A 26,281-nucleotide genomic window follows, 5' to 3' on the forward strand; every position below is an offset into this window, starting at 1 on the left:
ACAAAACACACACAAACACACACAAAAATACGCACATACACTCACACAAAACACACACACACACAAACACGCTCACACCAAAAAAAACACACACACAAAAAAAAACACACACACAAAATCGCATACACACACAAAAACAGACGCACGCACACAAACACAAATACACAAAAACACACACACACAAAAACACATACACACAAAAATATACACACACACAAATATAAACACACACATACATAAAAAATATTCCCAAACACACACACACAAACACACACACAACACCACGCCATTGGAATTTTTTGTTGAAGTGTAAGACTTGGAATATTTTTGTAGTGTTATGTCATGATTTACCTGTTTCCTATTACACTCTCTTGATGTTTCAAAGTTCATTTTGGAATTTTTTTTTTTCGTTGAAATATAAGACTTGGAATATTTTCATAGCGTTGTGTCTTTTCACCATTACATTCTGTTCATATTTCAAAGTTCAGTTTGGAATGTTTTCGCTGAAATTTAAGACTTTTAATATTTCTATACTGTTGTGTCGAGGGTTACATTGTCACTATTACATTCAGTCGATGTTTCAAAGTTTATTATGGAATTTTTGTATCGAAATGGAAGATTTGGAATATTTTTGTACTGTTGTCTCATGGTTCACAATGTCAGTTCCACATTCTGCTGATGCTGGAAAGCTCATTTCAAGATTTTATCGTTGAAATATAAGACTTGGAAAATTTTTGTACTGGTTTACCTTGTCAGTGTTACATTCAGCTGATGTTTTAACATTCATTTTGAATATTTTTTTGAAATGCAAGACTTGGAATATTTTTGTAGTGTTATATCATGATTTACCTTACCACAGTTATACTCTCTTGATATTTCAAAGTTCATTTTGGAATTTTTTCATGAAAATGTAAAACTTAGAATATTTTGTAGTGTTGTGTCGTGGTTTACCTTGTCTCGTGGTTTATCCTACTTTTTGTCAGTGTTTCAAAGTTCAATTGAGGATTTTTTCATTCAAATGTAACACTTGGAATATTTTTGTAACTTTGTGTCTTGTCACCGTTAGATGTTTCTGTAGAGGTTTCAAAGTTCGATTTGGAATTTTTTCGTTGAAATATAAGACTCGGAATATTTTTGTAGTGTTATCTCATGATTTACTTTGTCACTATTATACTCTCTTGATGTTTTTGAAATATTTTTGCACTGTTGTCTCGTGGTTCACTATGTCAATGCTACATTCTGTGAATTTTTCAAATTTCATTTCGGGATCTTTTTTCGTTGAAATGTATGACTTGGAATATTTTTGTAGTGGTTTACCATGTCAGTGCTACATTCTGCAGATGTTTCAAAGTTCATTTTGGAATTTTTGTCTCGAAACGTAAGACTTGGGATATTTTTGTACTGTCAACTCGTGGTTCACCATGTCACTGCTACACTCTGTTGATGTTTCAAAGTTCAATTCGGGATTTTTTTTTCGTTGAAATATAAGACTTGGAATATTTTTGTAGTGGTTTATTAGGTCACTGTTGCACTCTCATGATGTTTCAAATTTCATTTTGAATTTTTTCATTGAAATTTAAGACTTGGAATGTTTTTGTAGTGGTTTACCTTGTCACTGCTACATTCTCTCGGTGTTTCAAAGTTCATTTAAGGACTTTTTCGTTGAAATGTAACGCTCGGAATATTTTCGAAGCGTTGTGTCTTGTCACCGGTATATTCTGTAGATGTTTCAAAGTTCATTTCGGGATTTGTTTTTGGTGAAATGTGAGACTTGCAATATTTTTATAGTGGTCTACCATTTCACTGTTACACTTTTTTGATGTTTCAAAGATCATTTTGGAATTTTTTCATTAAAATCTAAGACTTTGAATATTTTTGTAGTGATTTACCTTGTCACTGCTAAATTTTGTCGGTGTTTCACAGTTCATTTCAGGATTTTTTCGTTGAAACCTAACACTTGGAATATTTTCGAAGCGTTGTGTCTTGTCACCCAAACATTCTTTAGATGTTTTAAAGTTCAGATTGGAATTTTTTCCTTGAAATGCAAAACTCGGAATATTTTTTGTAGTATCCTGGTTCACCATGTCACTGCTACATTCTGTTGATGTTTCCAAGTTCGTTTCAAGATATTTTCGTTTAAATGTAAGACTTGGAATATTTATGTAGGGGTTTATCATGTCACTGTTGAATTTCTGTCGTTGTTTCAAAGTTCATTTGGAATTTTTAGTTAAAATCTAAGACTTGGAATAGTTTTGCAGAGTTGTCTCGTCGTTTTCCTTGTCACTGTTACATTCTCATGATGTTTCAAAGTTAATTTTGGAATCTTTCGCTGAAATGTGAGACTTGGAATATTTTTTTTAAGTGGGGTGGTTTACCTTGTCAATGTGTCAGACAAAAAGATAAGAGAGACAGCAAAAAGTTAGGTTGATTTTAGATCACTTAACGTAGACGTTAAGTGATCTTAAATTAACCTATCTTTTTGCATGTCTCTTAGAGCATCAAACACTAGCAAAGAAAGGGGGTAGGGATGTGAGGGCTGGTACCACATGGATGATAGGTGTGCGTGATGAGGGTTTGTGCCAGTGTGAAAACAGCGTGGCAGCGCCATTCTGCTCTGGGCTATAAGTATACTTTTTAATGGTTTGGGCACCTACACTTCTAGCAAGATGAGCTGAGCTACTTATCTTAAAACCTCTCCCATAAGGTGTTAATGCTTAAAATGTGTACTGCCGTTATTACGCAGCACCCGTGTGTGTGTTGTGGGCTCGGGGGACTCCCCCATGGGTTCCTTTTTAGGCTAGCTTGTAAGATACAGCGAGGTCATCAATATTAGACCTGGTCACAGAAATCCAAGGGGTCTTCCAGAAAAACAATGTATAAAAAATGGCTAAGAATCATACCAATATAGAAGAAATCATAGAACGCCCGGAATCTCAGGTGGGCTGCTAGGGGTGGGAGTCTTGCTAGCTGAGCGCTAGAATCAGGGATGTTGTGACGTCAGAGACGGGCATGTCCTAGAAATTCTATGATAATTTCCCTATAATTGCAACTTTTTAAGTTATCTCGAGCAAGACCGTTTTTTATTGCCAAGCTGAAGTCCGGATTTTGCCCCCCAAATGAGCAGACACTGACCAAACTCCCCCAAAGTGCATAGGGATAGGTGGGAACAAGAATTCCCCCCTTTGCGTGTTTTGACATTTTTGCTGAAAAATGCCTCCTGAGTTGCGTCAGGGCTGAGACAAAGCGCGTGGAGGGGCGGACACTCCCTCGGAGGCGGAAGGCGAGCGGGCCGGCGTCCTAGTGGAAGGAGTCGGTCTAACAATGAATAAGAAAATATTAAAAAATTCAACACTTAAAAATTAGGGCTTTGCGCAATAAAAAAAACAAAAAAAACACAAACGACTAGATAAAAAAGGCAGTGCTGAGCCAGTGATTGAAAAAAACAGGTCCCGCTTCCCCTCAGATGGCCCCCCGCCCCCTCCCACACCTACAGAGCTTTCTCCAGACCGAGTTGTTTCAGAGACGAAAATGCGGTATGCAGTGTTTTCGCTTCTGAAATGTGTCATTGATTTGAAATTGTGTGAATATAATATCATGAAAAATCGATAAATATATGGAATTAAGTGATATGTATTGTAGTCTCACGATATATTTTATTGCGTAAAAATTAAACTCTAATATCAAAGGGAAGGGTTACGGTGTGAAATTTTACATCCCACTCGAAAAAAATGGATATATTCATTAAGAGTCCTGTATTCATTAAGAGTCCATATTTCTTAAAACGCTTTTAATCTATCTCTCAAAACACTACCCCCCTCCACTACCCCCTGGGTTGTATGCTAGAACCCGTGATTTTCTGTAATACACGGTTCTTTTTGCGCATATTAACGATACGGCTTTTTTCACTTTTTATTTTTTTGACATTATTTTTAAGTGTTTTTTTAAATAATTTTAAATTGTTTGTAATTTTGTTTGAAATAACAAAACATTTTATATACAATGTCTGTGTTTTTTAGATGTATTCCTTAGAAAAAGTAAGGCATGCATTTCCCTTTGTTAATATCTTGAGAGCAGATGTCTCCTGGAGCGTGTGAAATTGGGAGAGTAATACGTCATTCTAGTGTTTGCCAAAAATGGGAAATCTGAGCTTTTATGCAATAGGTTAACTTTAGAATATGGTTCCAGATACAAAATACTGGGAATAGCAGATTAGTCCTTCCAGTTAAGGCACAAAGCCATTGGAAGGGAGTTACCTTTCGAGCCCTGGCAGGATCAAAATTTAAGAAGGAAAAGAAGGAAAGAAAAAACACTTTAAGCGTTTCGGGCCAAAAAAAAGTATTACGTGACAGTGTTGCACAATCTTTACGTAGGGTGTGTGCTCTCGTTACGTTATAAGCGGGGATTCCCCCATGGGCTCCTGTCGCAAAGTTACATAAAATTGCGTCAGGCATATTAGACCTGTTTCTTTTGAAACGGGATAAGTCGTGTGAAATTATAGGAGTACAGAGGGGTGTGACACGGAGTCTTGCGTAGGCGTGACGGCTTGAGGTGTTGGTAGATCCTCGCATATAACCCTTTAAAGCATAAGGGTGTGTGGCTTGACGTCAGAGGGCATAAGTATTAAATACAAAGGGGTTTGTACCGGGATGTACTGTTTAAGTAGTGGTTAACTAGTGGCAAAAAATTATAGCTTCTACCACCTGGGGAGGCATGTTTTGACAAGTATAGGAGGAAAAACAATATGGCTTCTACCACCTGGGGAGGAATGTTTAGACACGTTGAAGCGTCTAGAAAAACATCGTGGGGGGACTCTACCACCTGGGGAGGAATGTTTGGACATGTATAAGACGAAAAACAATATGGCTTCTACTACCGGGAGACGCATGTTTGGACATTTAGAATCGTCTATAAGAACGTCTTGGAGACACTACCACCTGTGGAGGTATCTTTGGACATGTATAAGCGTTTAGAAATGGGTAATTTTGCCTAGAAACAGGGCGGGAATTTTGCCAGCTAGAAACACGTGCGAGGGGCTAGTAACAGCATTTATTTACAAATATATCAAACAACAAACATCAAACAACTTCCAACAAACATTAAGCAAAATAACCAACAAACATCAAACCACATAACCAACATCAAACATAACCAACAAATATAACCAACAAACATCAAACCAGCAAACATAACCATCAAACCATAAACAACAACAAAACATAACCATCAAACATAACCAACAAACATCAAACAACAACCAACAAAATTATCCAACTTAACCAACAAACAACAATCACATCCAAAAAACAACATAACCAACAACAAAAAACAAATATAACTATAAAAAAACAACAAAACATAACCATCCACATACATAACAAACAAACAACAACCAACAAACATAACCAACATAACCAACAAACATCAAACCCCATAACAATCAAACAAACATAACCAACACACATCAAACCATATAATAAAAACCAAACAACAATAAAACACAACCATCAACATTCATAACCAACAAACATCAAACAAAACACAACCATCAAACATCAAACACCATAACCATCAAACGAACATAACCAATAAACATCAAACCACACAACAAACATCAAAAATAACCATCAAACATAACCAACATAACCACCATCCAACAATCATAACCAACAATCATAACCAACAAGCATAACCAACAAACAACAAACATAACCAACATAACCAACAAATATAACCAATATCAAACATAACCATATGTCTATTTCCCTATGTTAATTTCCCTATCTTTCTGCTTGAAGTGCCTAATGGGATATTACTAAAGTACAAAACAATTGTTTTTACCAGAAGGAACAAATCCACATTTTACTCTGAATTAGTCCCGCTTATTTAATAGTTCAATGAGAATTAAAAGATTGCACTTTTTTCACGTAGTGACTCACTTACCTTACTTAAGCCTACTTTCAAATGCAAGAGAAAACGGTCAGTAAATTGAAGGCTCCGACAACGCTCGTTATTTTGGTAGCTGCGGCAATAAGCAGTAACATGTCTTTAAAAAAAATTAACCTTTAAAAAAACTACGCATCAAGAAAATCCACCAAAACTACACATTCCATTTATTTGAGTTTGTGGATTTGAAATTCGTCGAATTTTGAAACTCCTTAGATCAAACCGTAGATCAAGCCAAATGCTAACATCTACTAGAAACAGGGAAGAACCTTGAGCAATATAATTAGCAAAAATGTATGTATATTGAAAGTATTTTCTGTTTCAAAAAACGAAAAAAATGTATTTAAATACGTTTTAAAAATACACGGGAATATAGTTAAACATGTATTGAAAAATAAATGTAAATAGTTAAAAAACAACGTATTTCAAATACATTTATTAATACTTAAATACTTAAACCTCACTGGACATTATCTTCAGAAAGCATTGCAAGAATAACCAATGAATAGGATCAACGCCAGATTTGAGAAGAAATATAGTAATTGAAAACTTCATAACTATCACTTTATTATAGTTTGAACAATGGAAATTAGGAAGAACGTAAGTTAATTTTTTCCTAATTTTAGTACTGAAACATTAAATCTGAAATACCTTACCAAGGAATGTTTCTTTCTAGAAAAATATCTGTCGGCGAAAATACTTTCTAACTAATATGTTTTTTTCATTACCAAAATATTTTTCATTGAAATGATTTAATTATATACTGGAAAGGGTATGGACCCGACAAACCATAACCTTGCTTCAGTCCCTCCCCCCAAGAAAATGCGTTTTATCCTTTTTAGTTGTTCTATAAATTGAATTTTTTATAGACTTCTTTAACAAGAGAAATTTATTTATCTAGTTTGTCTGGTCTAATAAAGTACTTCTATCAATATGGTAAATATGTTGCAATTATCTTACACTTTTAGTCAGATCCATTTGGAGAAAAGGGAACAAGGGGGTTTTGGTGGCCCTCCACTCACTTTTGAACCTTAAAATGGAACTAAAACTTTCGATTTCGAATCAAATAAGCCTTCTTCAAAGATTATAGGATCATTTATTCCGTAGAGACGATATATCACCCAGGGCATGGATTACAAACCTGGCCTCCGACATTAGGTGGGTGTCAACTCCAAAGACATTTTTTTTATGATATTTGGACTATTTTGGACAAAACAGCCATCTCAAAGGTTCAATGCATTTGTGGAAAAGAGGGCTAGTGGGGGTGAGAGCTACCTGCTCTCCGATCACTGTTCACTCTTGAACAGAGAACTAGAATTTTCAATTTCCAATCAAATGAGCCTCCTCCAAAGGTAATACGGCCACCCTTTCCATGAAACCTTATGTTGTTTGTTATAGTCATCAACCGACAGATGAGGCACCACACACAGAGGTATAAATTTGCAGATGATCTTTTGCTAAGCCTGCTTCACTTCCTGTTCCAAACTCCCAATCAGCTCATACACCTTGGTTCACGTATTAAGGATCTAGCCGATCAAATAAGTCTATAAATCATATTTGATAAATTCTAGTCACTGCAGTCCAAAGTAATGAAGAAGAAGAGCATAATGAACACGCGCCTCTCCATACATAGAAATACGTAAAAATACAACGCATTAAATTTGGTTATGGTCTCATGATTTTAAATCCCATCATACCGATAACAGCAAAATCAGCTGGTTTTCTAAAATCCTTTGCAAATTTAAGAAGGTTTTGGAATGACAAAGCAACTCCTTCTTTCGTGCTATAAAACCTATGTAATGCCCGTAATGATGTACGGCTGTCCTGCCTGGCACCCGTCACTTACAGAGAAGCACACAAACGAACTGGAAACAATTCTGAAGAGAGCCTGCAAAATAATTCTTGGGCCGAATTATAAAAACCATGAACAAAGCTTGGGCCAACTCAAGCTCCCAACCCTGGAGGAAAGGAGGCAAGATCTGCTGACGAAGTTTCGAGCTGATATCCGGAAGTCTCAAACATACCGAAGTATCCTTTCTCCATTTACTTCAGAGATCCACTCGCACAAAAGATTATTGGCAGCCCTGAAAGAGGGAAAAAAACTGTTGGAGTGCCCGCCAACATACTCGACAAAAAGATATCTAAAATCCTTTTTGCCCTACTACGTCAGATGTTATAACAATAGTGTCCTGAAGTAGAGGTGATGGTTCATCATTTGTGTAGTTCTTGGTGCTTTTGTGCTCTTCTGTTTTTTGTGCTTAAATTGACGATACCCATGTTATTTCAGTGTGATAAAGGGAATGAATAAAGGGTATATTATATATTATGTGCACCAGGAAATAACTTAAAACGCTTGGCCGTGGTCTCTGGTGGGATATGTGAAACTCCAACGCATTGTTATATATTCTTTGAATTATTTTGGAGGAAATGGCTATCTCAAAATTTGGATCGAATGAACGTGTGAAAAAGAGGGCGTGGGGGGTCTGTTGCCCTCCAATCTCTCTTTACCCTTAAAATGAAGAACTAGAACATCCAATTTTCAATCAAATGAGCCTCCTCCGAAACTTATACGACTACCCCTACTATAAAACCTTATACGCCTATGGGTTATAATTTACAACATATATCCCAGGGTTCTGCGGGATAGTGACAACACCGAAGGTATTGGTAAATATTCTTTAAAATTTTTTAACAAAATGGCAATCGTGAGAATTTTGATTGGATTCATTTTGGGAAAAGAGGGTGTGGTGGGGGGAATAGTTGTCCTCCGATCACTTTTGACTCTTGAAAAGGAGATGGAACTTCGGATTTCCAATCAAATAAGCAGTCTTCAAAGTCACCCCTTACATAAAAACCTAATATGCCACTGTGGCATAACTTTCAGCCCTTGCCCCAGGATCCTAGGGGATTTTGTCAACCACGAAAGCATTGTTACATGATCTGTGGAATATATTGAACAAAACGGCTGTTTCAAGAGATCAACCAGATACATTTTGGGAAAGAAGGGCGTGTGGGGGGGGGGGGAGCTTCTTGCTCTCTGATCACTTTTGAATCTTTAAATGACAATAGAACTCTCAATTTCCAATCAAATGATCCTCCTCCAAAGTTTATACGGTCTTCCCTTCAATAAGAACCTTATATGTCCTCGGGGCATAATTTACAACCCTTAAGGGAAAAGAGAGCTTTAGGAGTGCTAGTTGCCCTCTGGTCACTCTTGACTCTTAAAAAGGGAGCTAAAGCTTTCAATTCCAATCCAATGAGACCCCTCCAAAGTTTATAAGACCACCCTTTCCATAAGAACTTAAATTTCCTCGGGACAAAACACCTAACCCTGGGCTGTTGGATGTTATGTTGACCTCAAAGTTCCGGTTATCCTGCAATACCATTCCAAATGGACAAAGAACAAGAAGTAGAGATGGGTTCCAGTTTTAAATGGAATCTATCCCTTCAAATCCCAGTGCCAGGATATTTTTTAAGCTTATTGGCCAGAGTTTCTTAAGACGCCGGTATTACTAATTATGTACACCTGTTTGTTACGTAATACTATAGGGGGTGTTTTTTTCTTTGGTTGTTACGTATTAAAAATTTTACGTATTATTAAAAAAAGACTTGTTTTGCTAGAACTCAATGGTCACTAGTCAAGTGGGGAACACCCGGTTGTAACTGAGGATCACGTGTTGCACACACGTGTGTGTTACGTAAAACATTAGAATATATTTTCTTTGAGATATTTTGTTCTTCAAGGCGTTTTATTTTCTTTGATATTTCTGTTTCTTCAAGATATTTTTCACGGGATTTTATTTTCTTGAAGATTTTTTTTATTAAAAACATTTCTTCGAGATATTGTTTTCTTCAACATTTTTTTCTTCGAGATTTCTTTTTCTTCAAAATTTTTCCTTCGAGATTTGTTATGATAGAGCTAATACAAGACATGCTTTTATTCAGGGAACTTTAATTATCCGTCAGGAAAGATTTTTGTCCGCTGTAAAAATCGAACGTAAGACCAGATATTTCACCAATGGAATGGTGCCCTAGACAGCTGAGCCAATTGAGGTCATCATGTTCCAGGAAACAAATTATATGCATTGCATTATTCGCAAGCGTAAGCCATCTGATGTTACATCATAGTTAATTATTTACCTAAGGGGCCTGCGCGCACTAGCAACCCAAAAAATTTGTGATTATTAAATTGGTACATATATTGAACTTTTATATAGTTTGGGATCGAAAGAAATAAAGGCGGTTTATTTCCACTAAGCACAAAAGAAAATATACTGTAAAAAGAGGCATTTCTCAGGTTTCAAATAATTATGTTTTAAGTGGTACGTATATTGAACTTTTATATATGCTGTGATCAAAAGAAATAAAAGCGATTTGCTTCCACATTGCATGCATAGTAAAGGGCATACGGCTCCAATATTTTATTATTATTACTTCCCAGAGGCACTTTATATGAAAGGGATGGCTGTAAAAACTTTAAGGGGGGCCTCATTCTATTGAGAGTCTGAGGTTCTAGTGCCCTTTTTAAGAGTAAAAAGTGATCGGAGGATAACCAACCCCCTCCTCCACACCCTTTTCCCCCAAATGCATCAGATGGAAGTATTGAGATACCCATTTTGTTAAAAATAGTTCAAATGTTAGATAAAAAAAAAAACTCTGGTGTCGACACAACCCGCAGGGCCTGAGGGCAGGCGTCGTAAGTTATGTCCTTGAGTCATATAGGGTTCTTATGGAAGGGATAATCATATAAACTTCAGAAAATGCTCATATGATTGGAAATTGAAAGTTGCAGTTCACTTTTTAAGAGTCAAAAGTGATTTGAGGGTTACAAGCCCCCCCCCCCCAGCCCTTTTCCCTTAATGCATTAGATAAAAATTTTCAAAGAGCCATTTTGTTAAAAATAGATCAAAGGTTATATAAAAAAAAAAACTAAAATGTCGACACAACCTCCCAGGGTCCGGGGCAGGCGTTGTAAGTTATGTTCTGGGAGCATATATGGTTCTTATGGCAGAGATGCTCTTATAAACTTCCGAGAGGGCTCATTTGATTGGAAACTGAAGGTTCTAGTTCACTTTTTAAGAGTCAAAAGATGGGTGGGCAAATAGCCCCCCGCGCCTTTTTTCCCAAGTGCAAGAGATAAAAATTTAAGATAGCAATTTTAGTTAAAAATTGTTCAAAGGTCAGATAAAGAATAACCCCGGTGCCGACACAATCACCAGGACCCAGGGGCAGGCGTTGAAAGTTATGTCCTGGGGGCATGTATGGTTCTTATGGAAGGAATGCTCGTATAAACTTCAGAGAAGCCTCATTTCATTGGAAATTGAAAGTTCTAGTTCTCTTTTTAAGATGCAAAAGAAATCTGAGTGCACTTAGTGCCCCCCCCCGTATGCCCATTCCCTCAAACTAATCCTAAACAGATTTTGGTATTGGCTTTTCAATAGAAAACTTTGGTATCGACACAACCCCAAAGATCCCAGGGGCAGGCCTTGTAAGTCATTTTTGCCATCTTGGGCATATATGGTTCTTATGTTAGGGATGCTCGTATATACTTCAGAGAGGGTTCATTTGATTGGAAATAGACTTTTAGTTCACTTTTTAAGAGTCAAAAGAGATCCGAGGGCAAATATCCCAACAAACGCCCTTTTTTCTCGAAACCCCTCCGATACAAATTTTGAGATAGCCATATTTTTAGAAATGGTACAAACAACAGATAACGAAAACTCCAGGGTTGACACAACACCCCAGAGCCCGGAGAAAGTGTTTTATATTATCCTTGGGGGTTCTTTAAGGTTTTTATGTAAGGGGTGGTCGTATAAACTTCGAAGGCAGCTAATTTGATTGGAAATTGAATGTTCTAGTTACCTTTTTATGAGTTAAAAATGAACGGAAGGCATATACCCCCTCCCCCCCCCCCCACACACACACACACAACCTCTTCCCCAGATGTATCCAATGAAGATTTTGAGATAAGAAGTTTGTTTGAAATAGTACAGCGACCAGATAACAAAAACACCGTTCTCAACATACACCAGCCCCAGAGCCCGGGGAAGGTTTGTAACCTATGCCCAAGGGGCATATAGGGTTTTTATGGAAGGAGTGGTTGTATAAATTTTGGAGGGGATTCAAATGATTGGAAATTACTACTACTACTACTAACAACTCACCGCAGCACCAAGCCGCCTGAGGCCAACACAGCTACGCACGCTCCTCCTCCACCTCAATCTATTCAAAGCCTCCCTTTTTACACTCGCCCACGAAGTTCCCATTTCCTTTAAATCTTTCTTTATGACGTCCTCCCACCCCAGACGGGGGTGACCTGCTTTCTGTTTAGCCCTAGACGGTTGGCCTAAAAGAACAATCTTCGGCAATGCGGATGTCATCCTTCATGTGCACAACTTTCCCTAGCCATATCAACCTTTCTTTCATTATAGCCCTAGAGAACGGTATTGAACCATATTTTTCGTATAGCCTATTTGTTGAAATACGGTCAGTCAGCCGGATACCTAGAACAATCCTTAAGAAATTTCTCTGGAAAACATCTAGCAAATCTTCATCTGATTTTCGGAGCGTCCATGCTTCACAGGCATATTTGACCACTGTCATCAGTGTAACTTCTAGTATTCTAATCTTGGTTTGCAGACTATTCTCCCTATTCTTCCAAACTTTTTTTAACTGTGAAAAACCACCCTGAGCCTTGGCTATTCTACTTTTAACATCTTCATTGCTCCCACCATCTTTACTAATAAAGCTACCAAGGTAAGTGAAGCTGACCACCTGATCTATCTTTTCATTACCCAACGTCACCTTTTCATCTTCACTTATTCCTACCCTTAGTGACTTAGTCTTCCTAAAATTAATTTTCAAATCAATTCTAGCACTCTGGACTCGCTAAACCTCTAAAACTTCATTCATTTTGCTCAAACTTTCATCTAGGATGCTTAAATCATAAGAATAATCCAAGTCCTTGAGATTTTTTCTTCCACATTTGATTCCGTGGTCTCCCATTGCCTTTCATGTGCTCCTTAAAAAACAAAGTCCATCAGAACAATCCATATAAAGAGGGATAGAACACAAACCTGCTTAACTCCTGATTTAATACAAAACCAGCTGCTAACCTCATTTCCTACCTTAACCGCAGCAGTGCTATTCTCGTATATACCACTAATCACTTTAATTTATTAATTAAAAAAAAACTTAATAGAAATTAGATTTTCCGCAGAACATCAAAAGCCATTTTAAACTGAGGATCATGTGGTGCAGAAGGCTTCAGAAATTGAAACTCAAAACGATCAGAGATTATTATCAAAGAATAGATCAAACCCAAAACGAACAGAAAATTAAATAAACAATCATAGACAAAAAACATACAACAAGTAAAAATATAAATGAATAAATAGATCGTAAAACGAGTAATGCTTAGATTGAATAAGAAAATCAAGCTTAAAACGAAAACAAATATTTTACTATTAAAGTATAAATGAAACTTAAAACGAACAGAAATTAAATAAACAATCAATGCGAACAAACATACAATATATATTAATGTAATTGAATAAATAAATCTTATAACGCGTGAAACTTAAATTCAATATGCAAATCAAGTTTGAATCGAATAAAAATAACTACAAACAAGAGTTTGGGTATCGTCTCACTGCAGAAGCCTAAAACCTACTGCGTCATTGGGGCTTTACTGAAAACAATTCTTTGAAATATTTTCACTTTTGTAACTTTAAGAAATCAAAAATTAATTAAGATTTTATGGAATAAATATCAGCATATGTATATTAAATTGACAATGCACATTTTATTTTCAGTAAACTCATTTGAATTTTTTTCAGTAAAGTACAAATTATATTCTGACTTTCGAAAGCATAGGGGTTTTGAACCCTACTCACATTAATTTATGCTCGTTTTGAGTTTGACTCTAATATTTGTTTTAATTTTTGTTCGTTCTGGGTTTCAATTATTTATTGATACTGATTTGGGTTAGTTGTATGCTTGGTAGATTATATGATAGTCCGGACGCCAGGTGTTGAAAATGTGAACCATACCACGACGGAATGGGGCTGCTACGAGAATTAGCCTACCCTCCACCCCCTAAATTGACCATGCGGATTCAAAAACACTTGCTTGTGAGTGGTGGAACACTCCAAAACTTGACATTTTATTATATTTTGGTGTTTCATGCAAGAAAATGCATGTTCCACAAAGTTTGAGGTGCAGTTTTCCGCTCAAATAAGAAATGCCTGGAAGCCATAGAATGTTTTCATAACACACGAACACGATTAGTTAGAGAAAATGGCAGAGTTAAAAAAAATGGCAAAACTATATGAGTCTTGAACAGTCTTGGAAAGTATAAACAAAATCAAATTGAATATTAGATATATAATGATATTAATTGTTGAAAGATCCATCAGTTCAAGATTTTTTTTCACTGTAATTTTTATTTTCATTTTCAATGCTGTAAGAACTGTAAAATAATAAATTTGTAATATACAAGTAATTCGTTTTCAGTGAAGCACCAATGACACAGAAGGCTTTAGGTTTTTACAGTTAAAGAAGGGGGCAATATCCAAATTTTGCTTGTAGTGAAACTATATTTGTCTTGAGCAATCTTGAAAAGAACTAATAAATTAAACTGAATATTTGATGCATAATGATATTAATTGCTAAAAGCTCATCAGTTCAAAATTTTACTGTAATTTTAATATTTATTTCCAATATTAAGTACAAAAGAAAACATTTGTAATATAATTCGTTTTCAGTAAAGCGCCAATGACGCGGTAGGCTTTAGGCTTCTACAGTGAGAGGATACCCAAACTCTTGTTTGTACTTATTTTTATTCGATTCAAACTTGATTTGCATATTCAATTTAAGTTTCACTCGTTTTAAGATTTATTTATTCATTTACATTAATATATATTGTATGTTTGCTCGCATTGATTGTTTATTTAATTTCTTTTTGTTTTGAGTTTCATTTATACTTCAATAGCAAAAGATTTTTTTTCGTTTTTAGCTTGATTTTCATATTCAATCCAAGCATTACTCGCTTTAAGACCTATTTATTCATTTATATTATTACTTGTTGTATGTTTTTTGCTATGATTGTTTATTTAATTCCTGTTCGTTTTGGGTTCCATTTATTCTTTAATAGTAATTTCTGGTCGTTTTGAGTTTGAATTTTAACAGGTATTTGTATCTCCTGAGCTTAAGTTTAAAATGGCCTTTACTTTTCTTTGAAAAACTTATTTTTCGGAGTTTTTTCTAAATTAATTTTTGTTCGTTTTTGATTGCAAAAAGTTTCAAGTTTTTATTGCATGGGGGGGTTGCTTACTGTCCAATTATTTTTGACTTTATAAAATGGATCTAGAACTTTCAATTTAAATCGAATTAGGCTTTTTTCAAAGTCTATACGATTACCTCTTTGATAAAAACCTTATACATGAACAATAGACAGCTTGCATAACCTGTGGACAGTGATTGACAACCATGAATGGGTTGAAAAAATAGCTCCAATAAGGGGGTTTAGACCATTTCACTTGCTGACACAAAGGGATCACGACTGTTCGGAATTGATCTTAATAGGAAATTGTTTGCCAAAGCAATTTTGCATCTATCACAGAGTGTGTATTTTACCCTTATAATTGGATAATTATAATACATTTCCTATGTGTTCTTCCCATACAAAACCCCTTCCCATAAGTTATAAACCCCCCTTAATAAGTTATGCCCCAGGGCATAACTTACAACGCCTTCCCCTGGGCCCTGGTGGGCTGTGTCGACACCGGAGTTTTTTTTTATCAGAACTTTGAACCATTTTAACAAAATGTCTATCTCAAAATTTTTATCTGATGCATTTAGGGCGTGGAGGAGGGAGAGGGGCTAGTTGTCCTTCAATCTCATTTGACTCTTAAAAAGTAAACAAGAACTTTCAATTTTCAATCAAATGAGCCCTCTCTAAAGTCTATACGAGCATGCCTTCCATAAGAAATAATAGGAAGGATTCGGAGAATCCTTAAATTAAAACCCTTGCCCTGAGGGCTTTAGGGGAGTTATAATCCTCAAAGACCTAATTTCCAGAACTTAAAACTACGTTTAATAAAATGGCTGTCTTAAAATTTGGATTGGATGTGTTTGGAAAAACGGTGGGCGTGCGAGGGGGGTTAGTTGCCCTCAAATCACTTTCGACTATTACAAAGGGCACTAGCCCTCAGAATTTCCAATCGAATGATCCTTTTTTCAAGTTTTTACGACACTGCCTTCTATAAAAACCTTATATGCCCCCAGGGCATAACTTAAAACCCTTGACCTGTGGGATTTGGTGAATGGTCCTCGTCAAAAACAAGTTGTCTATCCCAAAATAAACTACGCTTACCAAAATTATTAACTTAACATATTGATTGGATGTTGGAGGGGAAATGATGGGCGTGGGGGGGGGGCTAGTTGCCCTCCAATCACTTTCGACTATTAAAAAGGGCACTAGCCCTTTGAATTTCCAATTGAATGTGCCTGTTTTGAAGTTTTTATGACAACGCCTTCTATAAAAACATTATATGTCCCCAGGGCATAACTGAAAACCCTTGCCCTGAGGGTTGTGGGGAGTGTCCTCCTCAAAAATATATTTTCCATCTGGAAATCAATTACGCTGAACAAAAATGGCTATCTCAAAATTTTGATTGGAGGTGTTTGGGGGAATAATGGGCGTAGGGGGGGGGCGTTAGTTGCCCTCCAATCACTTTTGACTATTAAAAAGGGTACTATCCCTTTGAATTTCCAATCGAATGAGCCTTTTTTGAAGTTTCTATGACAACGCCTTCTATAAAAACCTTATATGCCCCCAGAGCATAACTTAAAACCCTTGCCCTGAGGGTTGGGGGGATTGTCCTCCTCAAAAACATGTTTTCTATTTGAAAATCAACTACGCTGAACAAAATGGGTATCTCAAAATTTTGATTGGATGTGTTTGGGGGAATGATTGGCGTGGGGGGGGGGGCTAGTTGCCCTCCAATCACTTTCAACTATTAAAAAGGGCACTATCCCTTTGAATTTCCAATCGAATGAGCCTTTTTTGAAGTTTCTACGACAACGCCTTCTATAAAATCTTATATGCCCCAAGGGCATAATTTAAAACCCTTGACCTGAGGGTTGTGGGAGAGTGTCCTCCTCAAAAATATATTTATCTCTGGAAATCAACTACGCGGAACAAAATGGCTATCTCAAAATTTTGATTCGATGTGTTTGGGGAAATGATGGACGTGGGGGGGAGGGGGCTAGTTACACTCCAATCACTTTTGACTATTAAAAAGGGCACTAGCCCTTTAATTTCCAATCGAATGAGCATGTTTTGAAGTTTCTACGCCAACGCCTTCTATAAAAAACTTATATGCCCCCAGGGTATAACTTAAAACCCTTGCCCTGAGGGTTGTGGGGGAGTGTCCTCCTCAAAAATATATTTTCTATCTGGAAATCAACTACGCTGAACAAAATGGCTATCTCAAAATTTTGATTGTATGTGTTTGGGGAAATGTTGAGCGGGGGGGGCTAGTTACACTCCAATCACTTTCGACTATTAAAAAGGGAACTAGATCTTTAATTTCCAATCGAATGAGCCTGTTTTGAAGTTTCTACAACAACGCCTTCTATAAAAACCTTATATGTCCCCAGGGCATAACTTAAAACCCTTGCCCTGAGGGTTGTAGGGGAGTATCCTCCTTCAAAATATATTTTCTATCTGGAAATCAACTACGCTGAATAAAATGGCTATCTCAAAATTTTGATTGGATGTGTTTGGGGGAATGATGAGTGTAGGGGGGCGACTAGTTGCCCTCCAGTCATTTTTGACGATTAAAAAGGGAACTAGAACTCTCGATTTCCAATCGAATGAGCCCTCTTTGAAGATTATACGACGACCCCTTCCATATGAAGTGCCTCTAGGAATAAAATAAATAAATAATAATAAATAATAAAATATTGGAACCGTATGGCCTTTGCTATAGGCAACGCTACAGCGTTGCCTCTGATTTGTCTGGTATACCATACAAGGATAAAACCTTTACTAGAGCTCTTTTATGAATAGAATCGAACGCTTGCTCATAATCTATAAAACTGAGGACCAAAGGTGTTTGAAAACTCAGGTACTTCTCCATTATTACCCTAAGAGTGAAAATTTGGTCGACACATCCTCTACTTTTTCTAAAACTACACTGATCTTCTCTTAAAACTTTGTCTACAGCATCGCTCAGTCTAAAAATTATCATATTACTAAGTAATTTACTACCTATAGAGACCAGACTAAGGCCTCGATAATTACCACACTCACTTTTATCACATTTCTTATAAAATATCTTAATTGAGGTTTTCCTAAAATCGTTAGGTACTTCCCCTTTTTCAAAAATCATATTCATAATCTTCAGTAATTTATTTCTAACCTCAGAGCCACCATATATACAAAACTCATTTACCACCTTATCAGCACCTGGAGCCTTATTATTTTTTAATCCTTTTAGTACTGTTGCTAATTCTTCCTCACAAAACAAATCTTCCTTCACATCCAAGGTATCACAAACTTTTTCATTTTCCTCTATATATTTTCCTGCAACTCTATCTCGGGTAAGCAAATTCTCAAAATGTTCCCATCTCTCTTTAGTTTTTTCTTTGTCGCTAATTGCGGCCCCATTCCTATCTTTAACTGGGTCAAGTCCAGATTGACTACTCCCTCTCAATTTGTTAACATGCCAGTAAATATTTTACTATTATGCCTTCTAGCTGCATCTTCTAGATCCTCGGCAATTTCATCCATGGTCTCCACTTCACACCTCCTTAGTTGATATTTTAATGCTTTCTCCACTTTCTTTGCGTTCCTTTTTTTTCAGAGGATCTATCACTCAGATAATTCTTAGACAAGTCCTTTCTCCTATCTATTAAACATAAAGCTTTTTCACTAAAATTATTAGCTGCAGTTCTAGTTTTCTTCCCTAATACACCCTCAGCAGCTTCACATATTTTTTTTCTAAAGTTATTCCAACCATCTTCCACATTATCAAATTTTAAACTCTCAAGTTTAGTATTCAACTGTTCCTGGAAAGTTTCTCTCAAATTCTCATCCTGGAGTCTACCAATATCATAACTTCGCGGTACGTAGTTACCCTTCCGATATTTCAGCTTTAAATTAACCCTTGACACTACTAGAGGGTGATCTAAGCTTTTAACATCAATAACACAACTCCTATATACCCTAGTATCTTGTATTGATCAGGCCAGTTTTCGGTTTACTATAAAATAATCAATAAGGTTTGCTGTCTTACCATCACGTGAATACCATGCTAACTTATGAGCCATTTTATGACCAAACACCGTGTTGGTCATAACTAGATTGTTATACCTACAAAATTGCAAAAGTGTGTATCCATTACTGTTTTCTTTTCATACACCAAATTTACCTAGGCTGAAAGTTCTAATTCCTTTTTTAAGAGTTAAAAGCTATCCGATGGTGACAAGCCTCTCCTCCCTCATCCCAACCTTGTTATTCCCAAATTCGTCCATTCAAATTTTTTATATAGCCATTAAAACTCCAAGAATAAAACAACCCTCCAGTTTCCGGGGTCAAGTATTGTAAAATGTGCCCTGGGGTCATATAAGGTTTTAATGGTTATTGTCTTATAAACTTTGGAGGGGGTTCATTCAATTGTAAATCTAAAATTCCTAGTGCTTTTTTAAGAGTCAAAATGGATCGGAGGGCACTGCATCCCCCGCCCCTGAGACTCTATTTCCCAAAATGAATCCAATCAAAATTTTGAGATGGCTATTTTGTTCAAAATAGTTTAAAGATCAAATAACAAAAGCTCCTGGTAGACACATCCCCCCAGAGCCCAGGGGCAAGTGTTGTAAGCTACGCCCCGGGGGCATATAAGGCTTTAAGTGGCTACAAAGATTTGCGAAGTTAGTTTACCTTTTTATTATAATAATTGCAAGAACATGATTCAAAGACAAGTGAGAATTGGAATAAGGATTGGTTGTTATACTGCGGTTGTCTTCAGGGAGTAGGGGTTCGGAAATCCTACTGAATGGTGTCTTCACTGCAAGCTAGAGCGTGACTACTGTCTGTTTCTCTAACGGTAAAAGTATAAGCCCTACTGCGTAATTGGCGCTTTACTAAAAGGAATTATATTCCAAATATTTAGTTTTGTACTTATTACAACAGCAAAAACTAAATGAAAATTACAGTGAAACCACTCCAGGATTTATCAAAAGGCCCACTAGCCCTACGGCTTTCTCTATTCTCGAGGTTGTGAGGGTTTCCCCAAAAATCTTGCAAAAAAGGAGTGGCAAAAACGCTTGGGCCTAAAGGCGTCAAAGCTCTAAATCCGGCCCTGGGTGAAACCAAATCTTGATCTAGTGAGCTTTCAGCCATTAATATCATTATATATCAAATATTCAGTTTAGTATGGTTAGTTCTTGCCAAGACTATTAATTTATTTTGGAATAAAAAATTATTTTTAAATAGGGAATTTTGAAAAACTTGAAATTTTGCAATAAAAACTAACAGAAATTAATTTAAAAAAAACTTTCCAAAAAAGAAGTTTTTCTAAAGAAAAGTAAAAGCTACATTAAACTTCAGATCAGAAGAAACAGAAAGCTACAATAACTTGGCTCAAAACGTGCAGAAATTACTACTACAGAACAAATGAAACCCAAAACAAACAGAAGTTAAATAAATAATCATAGGAAAAAAATATACACTAGGTACAAATATAAGTGAATAAATAAATCTTAAAGCGAGTAAAGCTTAAGTTGGATATGAAAATCAGCTTAAACGAACAAAAATATTTTGCTGTTGAAGCTTAAATGAAACCCAAAACGAACAGAAATTAAATAAATAATCATAACAAACAAACATACAATGAAATGGTGAGTCCCGTTGTTCAAATAAAAGTATCTGACAGGATATTCAAACATTTGAAACGTTTAAGTGACGATAATGGGTTCCACAGAGTGCCACGGTCCAGCCATAGAGTGCCTCGAGTCATCAGAAGAAACGGTATTGGGAATTTTCCTTTAAGTTTAAACGGTCGATTTTAGTGTATACAGTTTTTACGGTTTTATATAGGAAAATGGTTTATAATGCTTTCGGAATAACAATATGTGCCAGAGGTTGCTACGGACCAGACACAGAGTTTCACAGGCAGGAAATTTCCAAAAAATAATGCCAACCAAAAAACTGAACAAAACCGATCAATATCGATCAAAAGCTGTGATTTTCATGCAGTGCTAAATTTTTGATGTCGTGGGTATACTTAAAGCGAATTTCCCAGCATTTATGTAGACAATCCTACATCTTTAGTCATTGGGTCAATCACAGCTTATATAAATGTTGAATATATGTACCACTTAAAATAGAATTACTTGAAACCTGAGAAATAGAATGTATTTTCTTACGTGCAAAGATGAAATTAACCGCTTTTATTTCTTTCAATCACAGCCTATATAAAAGTTCAATATACCTACCACTTAAAACAGAATTATTTGAAATCTCAGAAATGTCCCTTTCTAGAGTATATTTTCTTATGTTCAAAGTGGAAACAACCGCTTTTATTTCCTTCGATCAAAGCCTATATAACAGTTCAGTATACGTACCACTTACAACAGTTTTATTTGAAACCTGAGAAACGCCTCTTTTTACAGTATATTTTCTTACGTACAAAGTGGAAGCAGACCGCGTTAGTTTCTTTCAATCACAGCCTATATAAAAGTCCAACATTTGTGCCACTTAAAACAGAATTATTTGAAGCCTGAGAAATGTCTCTTTCTAGAGTATATTTTCTTACATGCAAAGTGGAATCAAACCGCTTTTATTTCTTTCAATCACAGCCGATATAAAAATGTAGCCAAATAAGCTTAAAAATAGTGCCGACATCGGGATTCGAAAAGATAGGGCCCCGTTTAAAACTTGAGCCCCGCCGCTACTACAAGTTTCTCTCAACGAAAACGTTTCATATTTGCAGGATCCGTGTACTGTGCCTCACGGAATAAACCTAAATTAAAAGTTTAAAGAATCCCTGAAGGCTAAAGCAAAATTTAAGTTTTATTAAAAACCGTTTTTTTTCAAACTGTGTACTTTTTTATTATCATAACATTAGAAGAAAAATCATAATAATAGACTAATGAAGGTAACAGGGTGCATAATAAATTCTTAGAATTGCTATATTCTTGATCTTCAAGTTAATTCTGGTGTTTTATAGGGATCTTTCTGTCAATATTCTGATATGTAAATATTCTGATGTATGTAAAAATTCTGTCTTTTCATTCTCATCCTAACTTATTCAAAAATAATGATAAGCCATACCAAAATGAAGCTTTTGTAACATTAATTAGTGTTTTTTGAAAGAATCTATTTGTTGGGTGAAAGAATATTTTGCCCTAAACAATTATGAAATGTTGAGCCTTTGAGTTTTCTGTATATTTAAAAAAAAAATTCTGTAGAAGAAAGAAAGCATTGAAGAATATGCTTTATCGTTTAAATCATGAAATAATCAGAGCAGGAAACGCAACGTCATGGCAGCTTGAAAATTTTCTGGCCCTCGCACGCGTGTTTTTACCTCACAAGCTTTGTCTTTCGTTGTGACAGTTTTTTAACTTTTATCGTTCGGATTTTTGTAGTACGTCTGTTTTCGTCGTAAAATTTTTTTCTACCTTCGCTTTCACTATGATGGATTTGGAAAAATTCTGAATGCACAAACTGCTAAAATGCAATGCTAAAACTCGCACACGCACAATTCATTTGATATATAGCCTCCCTCTACGTTTCGCCAACCTTTCATTCCGTTCGCTCATTATAGTAGTTAGCTCATGCCTCCAGAAATCTAATATGACCTTTAAAAAATTGCTTTGAACGCTTTGCTTTTTTCATGAAAAATCAGAGACAGATTATTTGTTCAGTTTTTTTCAGAGTATTTCTTTTTTGGAAATAAAAAGTATTAAATTAAGGGTACTATGTTAATTTACGGATGCTCTAAGGTATATCTTAGATTCGTTATACTGTAATTAAGTCTCTTGTGTTTTTAATCATAAAATTAAGGGTTGAATTGTTGTGAAGCTGTGTATTAGTGAAATTTAAATGCCATTAATTAAACATAACTTCACAGTAATGAAATACAACTTTGCTTATAACCTGGAAGCAAAGTGTCACAATTTTGTTTTTATAGAAAGCGGAGAAACGCTTAATTCTCAAGATGTGGAAATCAGAATTGATGGAGCTGCAACTTTGACAAGGTCATCATCCATAGAGCAAGCTCTACTGAAACCTTGGATGGACAACTTGCATCAAGGTAAGGTGTACTAATGGTTTTTTGGTACAGAGAAGTTTTGTTGCAGAGAATCTCACAAATGTAAATAGTGTTCCACAAATTTACCCTCATAAAATTCTTTTCAGACGATATAGGTTTATTATTCAATTTGTTTTTCAGTACTGAATATCCGTTGGATGATGATTTGGTTTTTGTTTGTTGAAATAGTAATTATAGCACTTAAAAATGAGCCCTTAATTAAGTTACTTTCACGATTACAAAGAAACACAAGAAAGAGTCGTTTGTAAAACACAGTGAGGGAATAGGAAGCAAAGAAGTCTGCGAGACTCCATTTTGTTTTGATGTTGGTTTGTTTGACTCTTAGTTTTGATGCCTAGTAAGTCTGCTGATCAGAATGATGCTGGGAGAACAGATTGGCCTTTCTTGTTTTTAAATATTGGTTTCCGTCCTTCACTATCAGATCATGTCTTAAAAAGAAATAGTGGGTAAGTGCAAGAATACAAGGGTACTTTCTGAATTGCTAAAGAGGGGTTCCAGTAGCATTCCAATGACATGGTTTTGGACATCTTTTATTTTGGCTGGCAAATAAGCAATAGAACGGGAGCTAGTTTCGTCCTTTGGAGACAGCCGTAAGTTTGTTCTAACCATTCAGACCAGCTGTCTGTGGTGAAAAGCTCTAATACATAGAAATTCCCTGACTAATAATAACATCTATACGAAATAAATTTGGCTCGTTTTAGGATTTAATGTTGCTCCTTACTTTCGTGTGATAATACATGTTATTCTTCGTTTAATAACAGAACGGCGGCCTTATTTGGTCTAGGTCGTATTATCTGCTAAAAGCTCCTAGAGATCGTTCGCCAGGCCAAGATATCAGAGTTTTGCGAACGGTATTCTCTGCAAAGGTCATGATCAGCTGATTCAATCAAAAGAGGGTATTTATATCCGCCATTATCCATGAAATACTTGGGTGATCATCAAAATAAGGGCGGAATGACCCACATATGTAAAAATTGCCTGGCTTACTATTATACTATAGTCTAGTTTAATTAACCAAGATTAAAAAAATTGAAACAACGGACAAATTACATTGATTACAGACCTTTTTGTAGAGGCTGTGAAGGGGGGGGGGGGCTAGGAAAAGTGGACAAGTGCGAGAACTCAAGGGTACTTTTTTAGTTGCTATAGAGGGGCTGAATTAGTATTTTAATGCTATGTTTCTGGGCATCCTCTATTTCGGTTTGACAAAAGGCAATAAAAGGAGAGCCATTTTCGTCCTTTGGGGACAGCCTCAAATAAGTCCTATCCATTCAGAGTAGATGCCTTTGGTAAAAAAGGGAAGACTGATTGCTGTGTCTCATGTAGAAATTATCTCACTAATAATAACATGGGGTTTTTAGATCTCCATCTTTTTCACTTTTTCAGGGTGATTAGAAGTAAGCCTGTTGTACCCCCCCCCCCCCCTCGAAAATTTCCCCCACAGAAATTCCAACGGGAAAGTCCTCCCCCGCGGAAACTTCCCTTGAGAATTATTCACCGCACGGGCAACAAGTTTTAGAAACCCTTTCAAAAGATAAGTTGACATTCGAATTGAAGCATTTTCAAACAGTTCGTGGTAACGAACTGTATGTAAGTAAGGGACCCGGCTCAATAGTAACCGAAACTCTAAAAACAGATTTTGATACCAATAGATACATCAAAAGAATCAAATTTTAATGCTGATTTCAAACATATAAGTTTCATCAAGTTTATTCCTACCAATCAAAAGTTACGTGCCTGAGAAAATTTGGCTGATTTTCGAAAAAAGGGGGAAAGACCCCCTGAAAATTACGCAACCTCAATGAAAATCAAACCATCATATTCAGCGTGTAAGAGAACCCTATTTTAGAAGTTTGAAGCACCTCTGTACAAAAATGTGGAATGTTGCATTTTTTGCCAGAAAGATCACAGATGCGTGTTTATTTGTTTTTTTTTCTTTTCTTTTTTCCCCAGGGGTGATCGTATCGACCCAGTGGTCCTAGAATATCGTGGGAGGGCTCATTGAAACGTAAATGAAAAGTTCTAGTGCCCTTTTCAAGTGACCAAAAAAATCGAGGGCAACTCCCACGCTCATTTTTTTCCCAAAGTCAACCGATCAAAATTTTGAGATAGCAATTTTGTTCAGCATGGTCGAAAATATGAAAACCATGTCTTTTAGGATGACTTAATCCCCCAAAGTCCCCGGGGGGAGGGCTGAAAGTTATGAACTTTACCCAATGTTAACATATAGGCTAGTATTGGTTTTTGGGAAGTATACAGACGTTTTCAGGGGGGATTTTTTTGGTAGGGGGGGGAGGTCGGGGGTTATGTGGGAGGATATTTCCATGAAGGAAGTTTTCATGGGGGAAGGGACATTGCTATGAAGGGGGTGCCAGATTTCCCAGCATTATTTAAAAAAAGATCAGAAATTAAATATAAAAAAACAAGTTTTTCAACTGAAAGTAAGGAGCAACATCAAAACTTAAAATGAACAGCAAATATTACTTATATGATTGGGGTCACCTCCTAGTCAATACCTCGCTCTTTAAGCCAAAGATTTTTTAGTACTTTCATAAGAGCTATTTATTCTAAATAACGGCCTTCGTGATTAAGGGGTCATTTTTAAAGAATTGGAACAAAATTCGAATTTTAGCTTAAAGAGCGAGGTATTGACTTGGGGGCGAACCCCCTAGTACACGTATTAAAATATATGAACATAGAAGTTCGTTACGTAAGTTAATTCATAAGTTACGTATATTTATTAATAATAAAAACGTTCGCAAATAAAATGAAACAAGTTTCTAGAAAGCCATTTAACCAAATAAAAGCAAGATTAATATGCAAATTTTGTTTTAATTAGTCATGTACGGTGAGCCAATATCAAAATCTACATTAATTCAAAAACGTTCAAACATTAACTAAAAAAAACAAGTTTTTTAAAACTGACCTAACCTAACCTGACAAGTTTTTTAAAACTGAAAGTAAGGAACGACGTTAACACTTAAAACGAACAGAAA

General features: G+C 36.0%; 1 protein-coding gene across 1 annotated transcript in view; it reads left to right on the forward strand.

The window, feature by feature from the left end:
• The window catches only part of LOC148944366 (uncharacterized), a 469,003-nt gene that overhangs the window by 397,335 nt on the left and 45,387 nt on the right, over positions 1–26,281 (forward strand). The window contains exon 17 of the mRNA XM_089099911.1: positions 23,145–23,267. Coding sequence (XP_088956037.1) covers positions 23,145–23,267 — 123 coding nt within the window. The remainder of the gene's footprint in view (positions 1–23,144; positions 23,268–26,281) is intronic.

This window comes from Artemia sp. Qi Xiang Cuo, chromosome 14 (assembly GCF_049724085.1).
Source record: "Artemia sp. Qi Xiang Cuo chromosome 14, ASM4972408v1, whole genome shotgun sequence".
In the NCBI taxonomy this organism is placed as follows: Eukaryota; Metazoa; Arthropoda; class Branchiopoda; order Anostraca; family Artemiidae; genus Artemia; species Artemia sp. Qi Xiang Cuo.